General features: G+C 35.7%; 1 protein-coding gene across 1 annotated transcript; it reads right to left on the bottom strand.

The window, feature by feature from the left end:
- taf7 (TAF7 RNA polymerase II, TATA box binding protein (TBP)-associated factor) lies at positions 1 to 13,748 on the bottom strand. The gene is made up of 12 exons (XM_032554854.1): positions 13,278 to 13,748; positions 12,772 to 12,848; positions 12,608 to 12,686; positions 10,778 to 10,911; positions 10,334 to 10,454; positions 10,166 to 10,224; positions 9,638 to 9,710; positions 5,726 to 5,839; positions 4,553 to 4,747; positions 1,746 to 1,858; positions 556 to 615; positions 1 to 329 (listed from the first exon to the last, which is right to left on the bottom strand). Exons 1-12 carry the CDS (start codon positions 13,294 to 13,296, stop codon positions 285 to 287), a joined length of 1,089 nt encoding a protein of 362 aa, XP_032410745.1. The 5' UTR covers positions 13,297 to 13,748; the 3' UTR covers positions 1 to 284.
- Positions 13,749 to 13,826: the final 78 nt, after the last annotated feature.

Raw genomic sequence — 13,826 nt, 5'->3', positions numbered from 1 at the left:
TTGTACAAGACTCATATTTTATTTTAGAATGACAAAATACTTCCTCCTAAAGCCCAAAATGCACATGCATAATGCGGCAACTTGAAAAAAAAAACCTTCTAGACTATTCACAAATCAAAATGCTGCAGATGTGATACATAAAAACGACCAAATTGGAATGACGAGGCAAGTTTCCTTGATAAAAGACGCCTCCTTCCTGAATGAGGACACGGTCCTCCTCCCTTTCTCCTCCCTTTCTCCTGATGATGAGCGGCTGAAGACGATAAGAGACTGCCCCCTGCTGGTCACTTCTCTATCAGGGAGTCCAGCTGCTCCTGAAGCGAGGCCAGCTGTTGGGGGGACAAAATATATAATATGATTGAGGCTCAGTAAATACCAAATTAAACTGCAGAGAAAGAAGATGATAATTAACTCTTCACATCACAATAAATTTCACAGTAGGGAGTGTCAGAAGAAATTAAACTTTACCTTCTAACTTTTCTGTAAAGGCTGGTATTTAGAGCCGAGAGCTTTAAAAAGCTCACAGCGTGAAGTTATTACCAAACAATTACTCACCTGCTCCATCTCCTGCTCCTCCTGCTGAACGATCTCATCCAGCAAGGCTTGGAAGCGATTCTGCGAGGAGAGAGAGACACAAACAGGATTAGTAGGAGTCGACATGCTGAGCCTCATTAAAGTGTGATGGCTTTAAATGTGTGTCTGCTCATGTCAGTATCTTCTCTGTGACAGAAAGGCCACTTGGAATGCCAGTCAGAGACGGCTGACCTTTTCCACGCGACTGTGATAATAACGACTGGTGATGAGCCTGAGACGGTCCCAAAACACCAGGAAATGAGAGCTCTAAATGGCAACATGAAAAAAGCCCCATGTCTGCTCATGCTCCACTCATTGTAAAGTTTTCAATAAAGAGCGCACGGTTGAAGAGGGAGCTTTTTTTGTTTTTCTATGCTAAATAGCAACCCATAGAAATGTTCCTTAAACACATAGAACATTTTTTACAACCAAAAATATAAAACGTGTGGCATAAATTTTTATCCATCCCCTTTAAATCTGATTTAAAAAACAGGGTTTCTGCAGGATTCACCAACTCAATCATGAATGAAATTAAATACCTGCTCAGTGAAGAAATATTTCTGCATAAACAAACCCTGCACTGCAAAAACACTAATTATTACAAGTATTTTTGGTCTGGTTTTTAGTGCAAATATCTTAGTAAACTTGAAATAAAACAAAACTCACAAATGACTTTTCAGCAAAATATAGGAGTTTATGTTACATCAAAAATTTCTTAATATTGATTAAAAAGTACTATATTATTTCACTTATAACAAGACATTTATCCAATGTTATTAGTGGAACTAATGATTTTTCCTCAATATTAAGGAGTTATTTACTGAAACAAAGCACCAGTATCTTGTTGATAAGTTAATTGTAATTAGTTTTGTCTTATTTCAAGTAAAATATTTGCACTAGAAATTAGGGGTGCACTGACTGCATCTGCAGTCGATTGCCCGGTCGATCAGTCAAACCTCTCCAACGGGAGAACAAAAGAGGACAGTGGTTGATTTTTAGACGTTTGCCAAGGTAGATAAGATTGGGTTAAAAAAATCAGCTCATCACCCATCTCCCAAAATGAAGAAAATCAGCTGGCTAAATCGGTGCACCCCTACTAGAAACTAGACCAAAAATACTTGGTGATATTTTGTGTTTCTGTGGTGTAATCCTAAATTGGATTCACTGTTCACCTTCAGGGCCTGGTTTTCCACTTTCATGATGAGCTCCTCCTGCTGTTTCTTTCTGGCACGCGTGTCCTGAAGCTTGGCCTTTATGTTGTTAATCTGCACCTGATAGTCCATAACTGCAGAAAACAGCAGGTGGTTCGTATGTTAGAAATATAAAAAACATAAAGAAAACATCAAAGTGTTTGCTTTCCTGTGCAGCAAAGCTGAAAAATTACAGGAGCATCTTCACAAGCAGCACTCCAGGGACAAGACATACACCTTTAGCACAAGAAGAGGAGTCTAATAAATTGGATCTAAAGGAAACAATTGTTCAATTTAAGGAATTGAGACAACTAAATCAGACCACTGTAGGCTTAACCCCCCTATTAAATTGAATCGGACTGTGTCACGCTAAGCTTTTGCCTCATCAGCATCCTAATTAATCAAATTAATTGTACCCACTCTCTGCTTGTAACGACTGGTGCTTAATATTCTGGTGCAGCTGCTGTGTTTTGTTAAATTACTGAAGAAGCAGCCACTGCGGCGTCGCTGATCACAACCATGAACTGCTGCAGGAAGTATTGTGAGCCAGCTTGAAACACACTGGGAATAAAGTGTGTTTGGAGCTGACCAGTGGTGCTGACTGACAGCTTCATGTATGCAGATAAGGAGGCAGAGCGCTGCCAGAGCGGGCAGCTGCCTGAGCTGCATGCTGAGATACAACACCTGTCAGGCTGGTTAGCTGAGAGCTGTCAGTGTGTGAGGGGCACAGCGTGTGTGTTTAAGTGAAAGAGGGGCTATTTATTTAACTCTGAGCGTGTGATGCCTGACCTAAAAAACTCAGCTCTTATTAAAAGTTCAGATACTTGGCTCAGTTTATTTATTTATTTTTTTTACATCTGTTTTGACAAGTACCTGAGGGCGATCTGATTTAATTTAACGTCCAACTTTCGTCCAAAGTCCAACCTTGTCGCTGTGACAACTAGGACTGAAAAATTAACATCTGCGTTGGCTAAGAGGCGGAACATTTACCCTGAGGTGGGACTTGCAAGCCCAGCGTGAAACATTGCATGATCTAAGGCGCCTATTGCTTCATACAGCCTAGGTAAGGAGGTTATTTGAATGTGAATACGTTTAAATTAAAGAGTCTGCACTTGGCACTCATGTCCATATCTTACATTTAACAAATACGAGCCTTGATCTGGGATCATCCTTTGGCCTCTGTACATGAATATTTGAACTATGGTAATAAACTTCATAGAGAAAACTGCACTCTCCAAAAGGGGGTTATAGACTAATATAATGACTAAATAGCTTAACTTGAATCGGTTTTAAACTAATTTATACACATTCGTTAGTTATTGGCACTTTTGGTAAAGATGCTTAAAACTCTGTAGCAGAAATTCCCCTTTTCTTACAGCAACAACAAAATGTGATTCAAAAAATCCAACATTTAATTTCAGTTAATAAGGTAGTTAAAGAAAGTTTCAGAAGCATAAATTCAGTTTAAGTTTGTTCAGATCTTCAGGATAAATTAAGTTAATTCTTATGATGGTTTACGTTTATTAGGATAAAAGTGACTATTTACAGGTTCAAATATGGACAGGACAATATTTTACGGGTTAGAACCTCTCATGCATAACGATTTGTAATATAAGAAACTAAACTAGCAAATATAATTGCTTATTAGACAGTTAAGGAGGCTTGTGTGTGTGTGTGTGTGTGTGTGTATGCAGCCGGACCGGAACCACACAGTTTTTTGATCTCATTCTTATTATTCTTTAAATTTTTATCATTTTTGAGGATAGTTTTCATCTGTATTGTTTTTATTTTTGAAGTAAACAGTTGAACCCTGCCCAGAGAATCCAGTCTGGATCTTTTTGTCATCAAGTAGATTGTAGGGAAAATAAGGAGAGCATATGGCTTCATTGATTATGAGAATTTAATATAAAAAAAGCTATGACAGCTTTTTTTAAAGTTGTAACATATGGGGTTTAATTTCTTTTAGCTGTTCTTTAAAATAGGAAAGACAAGAGAACATACAATTTATACAAAAGAGGATTAGTGCAAGTGAAAAAAGTCTAAATTCTGACTTTAGTTTCAGATTTCTGGCTTTTTATTCTGAGAAAAAACTCAAGATGTTTACTTTTTTGGGGGGGAAATAGTCAGAATCTGAGACAAAAAAGTCACAATTTTGAGAGAAAAGTCAAAATTCAGAAAGAAAATTTAATTCTCAGAAAAAATGTCAGAATTTGTATCACACTAAGCTTTAGCCTTATCAGCAAAAGCTAAGAGTGAGGGGAAAAAAGGTTGTAAATCTAAAAATAAAAATATATATATTTTATCTAAAATTGTTTGGGGAAAAAGACAGAACTTTGAGAAAAAGTAAACATTCGGAAATAAATCTGAATTTTGAGAAAAAAAGTGAGAATTTTGAGAAAAAAGTAAAAATGTATAAACACATTCTGAATGTTTTGAGGAGAAAATAGTCTGAATTTTGAGGGAAAAAAGGGTAAGAAACTTAGATTATGACTTTTTGGAAAAAGTCAGAACTTTGAGAAAAAGTAAAAATTCTGAAAAACATTCTGAATTCTGAGAAAAAAATCAATCAGGGTCGTTCTTGCGCTTTCTTTAGTGGGGCTAATCCTTTATGATGACCTCTAAGTATTTGGATCTAAGTCCTGTGTGCAAGAGAAAACAGCATGCTAGATAATAAACAGAGTATGTGTAAAGAGTAATGGGGTCAAAGTTCACTTTCTATTCACCTGGCAGTCCTCATTGAAATGAATTCAACCAGCAGAAAGCTCATGATACTAAAGTTTTTTCCTCACCTATCTGGTTGTTTCTGTCGCTTTCATTCTGAGCCGAGTCCGACTCGTTCAGCTTGTCTTGCAGCTGCCGCACCAGATCGTCCTCAGTGTCCATGATGTTCAGGTCTTCGTCGTCGTGCCGGTCCCCTTCATCCTCCTCATCCTCACTAGAGCTGCTGATGTCGTTGAAGATCTCCCTCAGTTCGTCGTGTGGGACTTTAGAGAATGAGACAAATCAGAAAAATGCTGAAACCTAAAGTTGATCACCTAAAGGAAAAATGGTTCACATTACATACAGCTTAGTTCCTATTGAGCTAAAATGGAAATAAGAATTAATGGTGATCACAAACAAACAATGTTTGGCAGGAAATGTGAGATTTCACCTTTTCACCAACTATAGCTATATTTTATTCCTACTTACCTTTTGTTTTCGTGGAAAGACCAGTTCATTTCAATGGACCTTTTTCAAATGACTTTCAATTTATTTCTCTTTGTAATAATTAATTATGAATATGACATATCTCATTTATAATTTGTTTAGGTTGTTTGACTTCTTCAAACTACAATCCCACATCAGGACCAAATAATGACAAGGAGATCTTATTCACTGGAGTCCCAAAACCACATTTTTGTAGCCAAAACATCAGAGCACAACATTTCCAAAATCGCAAAAGTATAATATAACAAAGCCTGGAAAAACGAAACAAAAAAAATGTCTGGCACCAAACAACCAAAACTGCTAAACCACAAGAAGGCAACATAGGAAGATGGCTGGGAGCCATCTTGCTTTTAATATGAATACCTAAAAATATTTTGACATTTATGATGAGAAAATTAAAATATAATGATTGTGATTGAAAGTGATTTATCATCTTAAACCGCACAGCAATTATTTCATCAACAGCTGAACATCAATAATTTTTTTTGCTAGTGTGTTGGTAAAATCAAATTGATTCATTTTCCTTTCATTGTATAACTAACACACAGCAAACAGAAACACTGGTTTATTTTTATTTTTAACAAATTAAAGCCAGAAACTCAAAGCAAACAAAATCTTTCACAATGTATCCACGGCGACCCAAAGGATGGGAATTATTTTTCGCCTGAAACTCTTCGTTGTTAAGCAGACCTACAAAATCAGCAAATCATTTTTTCTCCACACTTCATACAATGAATAAGTTGCGTTGTTTTTACCTGAGGCTCCATGACCCATCTTGTGCCCCGAGGTGCCGGGAGAAGAGTCCAGATTGGCCAGAGAGCCGTGCTGGTCGGCTTCTTTGGACTCATCCTCTGCTATGATCTCCCACCCTGGACATCTGGAGTTAAGGTCAAACAACTTCCAGAAACTTCACTTATCCACGGTGTTGCAAAGAAATCAACACCAAATGAACAGCACGTCTGGTAAAAACGGGGTTAAAAACCTTAAAGATAAATTAATATTCTATTGTAACAGGAAGTTTATTTAATAGGAAAAACATCCATGTTAAGATAGTATTATGATAACTTGCTAATAATTACAAAGTCGTATTTAATTTATCCTACATATACAGTGAGCAGGACAGCAAGGGAAAAATTCTAGGGAGTGGCTTCTTAGGGTCTCCCAGTATCCATAGCAACCATTTGACGATGTCGTCATGCCAACCAGTTCCTTGTGAGGTTTGCCAGAGAAGAACCTTTCCTGTCGTAAATAAAAAATGCAAATATGTGGAGTTTTTAAAATAATTTTCTGTAAGAAAGAAAGTAAATAAATAAAATTATTAGATTAAAATCAGAATATAAGAATAAAGTTACCAGAATAAAGTTCTAATATTTATTTATTCAGGAAAATAATCTAAAATACGTGTCAAACTTGAGGCCTGCGGGCCAAATCCGGCCCTCAAGACTCTGGAGCAGGGGTGCTGAAACTTTTTGTCGATTCAAAAGTACTCCTGGGCCCCCCCCCCCCAAAAAAAAGAGTACAAAAACTAAAATCAAGCAAATAAAGTAGTAAAAAAATGTTATTAGTAGAAAAGGGAGGTTATTCATTGTAGATCCTAAATATAAAAATGATTCTGTAGGTGTGCTATATTTAAAGAAAGGCATCTTGTTTTCAAATTATTTTGGGCACAGTATAACAAATTTATTCTCAGCTACAAGAACATAATTTAGGTCACTTTCTGTTAAAATGCTTGCTATAATTAGCCAAGTTCAGTAGATTAAATAAAAGTTGATTTTGGTTCAGCAAAGTCAGTAAAAATCTCTGAATAAATGTTTTTCTACTAATAATAAAAGCTTGGCTATAAAAAGACTTTGTGTTGTACCTAACTTTTTCCATTATGAGAAAATAATGTTGGTAATAACTTCATCCTGATTTAAAAATAAAAAGTCCAAATTTCTATCATTCTCAAAAGCTTTTGAGGGTCACACACACTCAGTCCAAGGGCCACAAATGGTCCCCAGGCCGCACTTTGGACACCCCTGCTATAGAGGGCCATAAAAATCAAATCAGTTTCTTGCATAGTGTCAAATTACAATGTGAAAATAGGTTAATTTTATGACATACTCATCATATGTTGAGAAAGGTATAACTAACAATTTGTTAATCGGTAGTTTTATCAATACATTTCGCCCTTTGAGGATGTTTAAGATCTTAAAGTGGCCCAAGATAAAAATGAGTTTGACACCCCTGATCTAACACATGTGGCCAAATCAACTCAGAAATGCTCCAAAATCAGACTTCTTCCATGATTTTTGTGGGGCGATCTTAAGAGAAAAAAGCAAAAGGAAAGGTTGTGCAAAGAGGAATGATGAAGGATTCTCCTCTCTGTAAGCACCAAACTTGAGAAATGCTCTAAGACAAGTCTTGTTCTATTGTCAAAAAAGGTTATGCAGAGTACACAGAGGAGGAGCTTTAATAATGTTCCTACTGTTGGTTGTATTAAAAACTATTTTAATTTTTCCCCACTCTAGAAACAGATCATTTTCCAGCTTTGTCCACATCTCTACCTGCATATGTTGTGTGTATGTCTAAAGCTGCATGCAAACAATGGATCTATAAATAATCCGGTTTTACAGTGCTCAACTAAGCAGTGATAATGAACAGTCCGTCTCAATTAACTCACAGCGAGTAGCCTCACAAAGCAGCCTCCCTGTGCTCTTATTCTGTCAGGCAGGCTCAGAGCTTCATCAGAGACCTTAAAAGCTTCTTTTCACACCGCATCTTCACCCACAAACGCTTTACACAGAGGCAAGTAAGGTGAGCTGGGAAGGAGGCTGAGTGTTGGATAAATCCAGCTGGGAAAATAAAAGTCAGGGGAGCAAATATGGCTGTCACACCAGAGAGAAGAAAGACGCTCCATCTAAACATCTAATCGTATAAAAACTGTGGGCATTTCCACTGTCTGACCAATCACAGCCCAGCAAAAATGAATTATAATAAAAACATCAGAAAGACAATGTGTGGAGGTTAAATGAAATAGACACAATAAAATAGATTATTATCAAAACCTGATTCCATCTACATTAGTAACTCAGCTGAGATACAGTATGTCCTAATGTATAATGCACTGCAAAAAGACCAAATTTAAACAAGTTTCAAATATCTTTGTACCCTGGAAATAAGACAAAACTAACACTTCAGTTATAACATTGGGGAAAATGTCTCATTAGTGAACTAATATGACAGTGGATCTAATACCATCAACACTAAGGAATTATTTACTTAAAACAAGCTCCTATATATTTCTGTAAAGTTACTTGTAAGTTAGTTGGCACAAGAAAAAAGCCCAAAAATACTTTGTAAGACTTGTTGTTTTTGCAGTGAGTCTATATAATATGTTGTTTTTTTCAAATATTTATTTCTGCTAATCTTTTTGGATATGTCTTAATGTTAAAGAAAACAACGTAAGGTCCTGTTTCTCAGAAGAGCAAAATTTTAAATAAACCCATCCTATTTTTGTTTTTCATGCAGAAATGTTATAATACAGTCTTGTTCTGGATTGTATAATAATGGAGAAGCTACTTTCTAAGTTGTCTAGCAGTCACTGACAACAATCACCCACAAAGAAAGTAAGACATAAATAGATCAATGGAAAGTTGAGTGGAAGGAAAAGTGTGGTAGAAAATTTTGTGAATGCAGCAAAGATAATGGCAGCCATGAGATTGGAAAGCAAAATCAAGAGTTTTAGGGAGATAGTTGATTTATTAACAGCACCTGACCTAAACCAATAAGTTTTAGATCAAGAAGAAGAGAAACGATTCAAGACCAACAATTAAGAGGAGCTCAAAGTCACGATTAAAGTAAAAAGGGCTTCCTAATCACTTCAGCAGAGCCCAAGGCTGATCACTTCCATGGCAGATTTAATGCAAAAAGAGAATAAATTGTACAAAATCAGAAGAAATAAACACTGGCACTATGTAGAAAATTTATATGAGAATCTCTTTTTGAATAAAATTGGGATTTTTATGTGTCCCTTAAAACTTCAAATTACATAAATTAGTCCCTCCAGTTTTTCACAAATCTGCAAAATCCACACAAATATCAACAGATACCCAATTTTTTTTCTGATTTTTACTGCAAATTTTTCTCAAAACTGGCCAAAAATGTTGGGTTTAAGTGATTGCTGCCTCAACCTTACCTGATATCAAGTTATAGTGCGTGATCAATACAGCGATTGATAAAAAGTCACACTTAAGATCAGACATTAACGCAAATATCATAAAAATTCCTTACATATATTTCTAAATTAGAACCACAAAATCTGACACAATCACAAAATTCTGGATGGACTGACCAGTGTGAAAAGATGTTCAATATTATTTACTTTTAAGAAACAATTATTGAATACTGAAACAAGCAGCTATTTATTGGTATTTTAACAGTTTAGTGGGTTTTATTAATACGTTCTGAAATAAAATGCCCTTTAAGAACATTCAGACTTTTGATACAGCCCAAAATAAAAGTGAGTCTGACAGCCCTGCTCTAATATACTGAGATGAACCTGAATGTGTGATCTTCTACTTTCTTCAACATGTAGGAGATTTATTTTGCTTGGTAAAGCACAACAACACACGCAGTTTTCCAGTGGATGCACTGAATATTTTTACCGCAGGTGTCTAAAAGGATACGAACACTGACAGCCTCTGCGTCTGTGCTCAGCAGCCTCTTCACTTCCTTTTCCACATCAGGAGATTCAATGTACTGCAGCGGGGGGAAAAGCAGAGAAAGATCAGGATACTTGTAAACCAGCATGCACATACACACAACCACAAACACGTGAAGGTAGCAGCTGGCTGCCGGCCAGGAAGGGCATTAGCGACTGAAACAGAGGAGGCCTAATCAATATGGCTTTGCTCCACACCTTTAGGAAAATCCATTCACAAGACAAAGTAGAAGTGTAGAGCTTCGGCTCGCTCACGTTCACTTCGATCAAAGCTATTGTGAAATGGCTTTTTTTTGTATGCCTCTGGGGAAAACTAAGACAAAATGCTTTATTTATATGTAAATCTTAGTTTTCACTTTCACCACTGTTTCATAAAATGTAAATGTCTTGTTGGAGGAGAGCTCAGAAAAGAGACAGGTCATCAAACAGTATGCTAAGCAGACGGGTGAGGAATGCTGGAGGGGAATAAAAAATAAAAAAACTATGTTGAAACCTTCTTTTTCGCCGTCTTCCGAAATCTTCGCTTGCGCGTGTTTTTCAGAGGGCAGGTGACTGTGGACGTGAAACGACAGAGTTAGCAAGAAGACAATCTGCTAATATAAGACATTTTTAATTAAAATTTAAAAAAAATCAAGACCTGTGAGGATATTTATCAACTTACTGCCATGATTCCAGATGAATTTCTTGTCCTTGTCTTTGTCTTTCTTTTTAGTCTTTGGGTCAGTGCCGGTTGGCTCCTCCAAAGGAGGGTAGAGGTCTCCATCTAGTGTACACACCAGCATCTAACCACAGATACAGAAAACATTGAATTATTTTAAAAAATTAATACTTTGTCATATTAAAAATTGCAAACTTGTAATAATTTCTTTGGGCATGAAGTAGTACATAAATGTGAAATGGAAGGAAAATTATGGATGGTTTTCAAAAATTTTTTATCCTGATTTGTAAAAAATAAATTGGAAAACATTTATTGTTTAACTTCCCCTTCACAATGATCAACTGGATTATCCCACATAAATAAAAATAAGAAATGTAATCAAATTTAAGGTTGCTCTAAAGCTCTAAAAAAACAGAAGAAAAAGTTTAAGTTGAGATTAAGGTTTACCTGACAGACATCAGCTGTTTTGTAAAATGTTTTCTTGTCTACTGTTTTCAGGGACTCAATCATGCATGGCAGCTCCACCAGTTTGCAGGCCAGAGGAACACGATCGACTCTCACGATCCCATGACGACCGTCCGCTGTAAACCGGAGCAAAATGAGAAATAAAAGCATTTCGGTTTTTACTGCGTTCTGATCAGATGGAAAAAAGAGCTACCTTTTAACATTCTTAACTAAAAAACTAAACACATAGGACTTCCAGATGTATCCCAACATTTTTAAGGGCTTCTATGGATTAATATCCAAATTCTGTGTCCACACAATTCAGGAAAGTTAAAATATATTTGTTATTATTTCTAACTACATTTTTTTTAATCGCAGAAATGATCAGAAGAAGTAAAATTGTTGAATCCACCAAATTTAATTCAACCATAAGCAAGTATATAATTGATTTGCTAATCAGCAGTGCTTTCACTGAAAACTAATCTTGCAGTATTCAAAATGTTACAAAAATCTAATAAATATGAAACCAACAAAACGTAAAAATAAAACTCATTCAAGACAGAAGTTCACATGAAGTAATTTTATGCTTTTGAAAGATGTATTTGTACTGCTTTTTTCTTGGTGAAAACATGAATCAACTTTGATTAATAATAAGCACATAATAAATATAATCAGAATCTTCTTCTATACATTCAAAGTCAAAAACATCAATACAAACTTAAATATGTAACAGAATTTTATTTTCAACATATTTACACATTGTCAAAATTGGTTTATTTAGACTTCAAATTTGTTTTTTTTAGTCAAAAAGTTACATTTGAGTAGTTGGTGGTTACCATAGCAACCAGTAACAGACAGCTCATCTCCTTTTTCTGTTCCCGTCTGTAACTGTGGTATGTATTATTATCAGCTCTATGTTTTCTTTATCAGTTTTATATTTTAACATATATTTTTTTTGACCAATTTAATTATATAAAAGGTTTCATGAGTAATTTTTCCAGGTTTTGTAAATGTTTTTGACTGTTATCATAGTTAATGTTGTGCATTTCACTCAATAAGGTGCCTGATTGTGTCCGTTGTGACGTCGACCTACTGGACCTAAGATGAACAAAGAAGGGCTACAAATGCAACCCTGCTAATATTTAGCTAAATATTCTTCTGTTTTCAAAGTTATGAGTGAAGTTTAGGCATAATTCTGAATTTACTGTCGATCATTCTTCTTATCAGCATTGATAGAGTTAACTTAAACTGGTTGATTTCCTGCCATCAACTTAGTGTTAAAGTATAGTTCAGATATGTTCAGTGGGAATGATGTAAGGAATTATTTTAGATGTGTAATGATGCTCTGATTTGCTCATTTTTTCAGTTTTGATGTGTGTTTAAATCATTTTCCTGTTGAAATAAATTGTTGAATCTTGATGACCCCAACTTCAACCCAACTAAAAATTTACAGGCTTTGCTTAAAAACTGTGCCAGTGCCAGGAAAGTAGCAACTTCTTATTAACTTTAGGAAGAGTTGCCAAACATCCAGTCAGAATTATACCAGGTGTTTATGGGAGCGGATATTCATATTTGAGTCCATATGCATCATTTAGGCTCTGTATGCATTAGAGGAAATTCTCAATAAATTCAAACTCCTGCACACAGTTTCAGTTTTAAAGACTAATATAAAACAATGGTTGAAATCAAAATGATATTCCTTTACATAATAAGTCAGCAATGCAGATGTTGTGAGATTAATTTCAAGATCAAATGAAGTGAAATTAGTAGTTTAACAAACAGGTCAAGCGTATGGCACAGAGCAGTGGCAGTAATACTGATAAAGTAACTTACGGTGCAGCTCGATTGTAAGTCTGTCTTTCATGTTCATACTGCTGGACTGTGCTATCCTTCTGACTGTTGAGGCATACTCCTGAAAAAGATAGAAAGTGAATTCACATCACTTTAAACACACAGTGTACCATGCTGACTTTTATTAAAGGAGTAAACTTCCTCACCGAAGGAAGCCTCAAGACAAACTGGCTCTCCAGCTCATAAGGAGCATCTTCTTTGTTCTTGGAGCCGACCTTTCCCACTAGAATCAAAACATAAACAGGGATCTGGTATGATTTTTGAGTTTACTAAGAGCTTGTGGCTTATTTTATTATGAATATGGTATTTTAAAAAATTAAACCTTCTAGTTAAACACGGAGTTGGATAGGAAGACAATCAAATTAAGCAAAATGAACTTATTTACCAAAAGCTTACTGCAGTTGTCACGCTTTATTTATAGTGCAAAACAGAGCAGGTAAACATAGTAACTTAAGTCGTTTACCATAGACTGTAACGTTTACATTGCTATTGTTATAATTCATATAATGCAGTAAACTTAACTTATCACACTGTATTACAATTGTTTGCGTTCATTCCTCCAATGCAGATGTGGTTAATGCAACATAAATAATAAAAAACCAAGGTAAGCAAATGCTAATGTTAGCAAAGAAAGCTAAATGATAGCGCTGACCTTTAATTTTAGACGTCATTTCCAGCTTCGTGATTTACGAAGCCTGCAGTAGAAATGAAATGCAGATCCGCAAAGAATAATAGCAACAAAAAAAACTCGAAATGAACGACTTGGATGTAATCAAGGTATCGTCTGACCACAGAGATTAGCCATATGCTAAACTAACTGTAGAGTGATGTCCTGTGCTGCGTTCATGTCCTCCTCGGATTTGTTGAATGTTTACGCCTTCTCGTCTGTACACTTCCGCTGACGCCTATCAACAAAAGAATTGTGAAATTAAAAATGTGCATGGTCATCCGAAAAGTGCAAGATTCATCTCTGCATCCAAGAGTTGTATGAGTTATTTAAGTTACGGGTGAGTTATTTAAATCTGAACTAATTAAAAGGAAAGAGTCTATATGAAATACGGTACGTTTTCAATTTAATTTATCTAAGTTTACAAATACCGATATATGCAAACGTTGCATTTGGGTTGTATCGCGAGACTTGCCGCTTGGAGTAGCAAAAGAGTCACAAATATATTCAGAAAGTTTTATTTGATTTTATCGC

The sequence above is a fragment of the Xiphophorus hellerii genome, chromosome 23, assembly GCF_003331165.1.
Source record: "Xiphophorus hellerii strain 12219 chromosome 23, Xiphophorus_hellerii-4.1, whole genome shotgun sequence".
Lineage (NCBI taxonomy): Eukaryota > Metazoa > Chordata > Actinopteri > Cyprinodontiformes > Poeciliidae > Xiphophorus > Xiphophorus hellerii.
The sequence above is the reverse complement of the archived record's forward strand: the minus strand, read 5'-3'. Positions and strand labels throughout refer to the sequence as shown.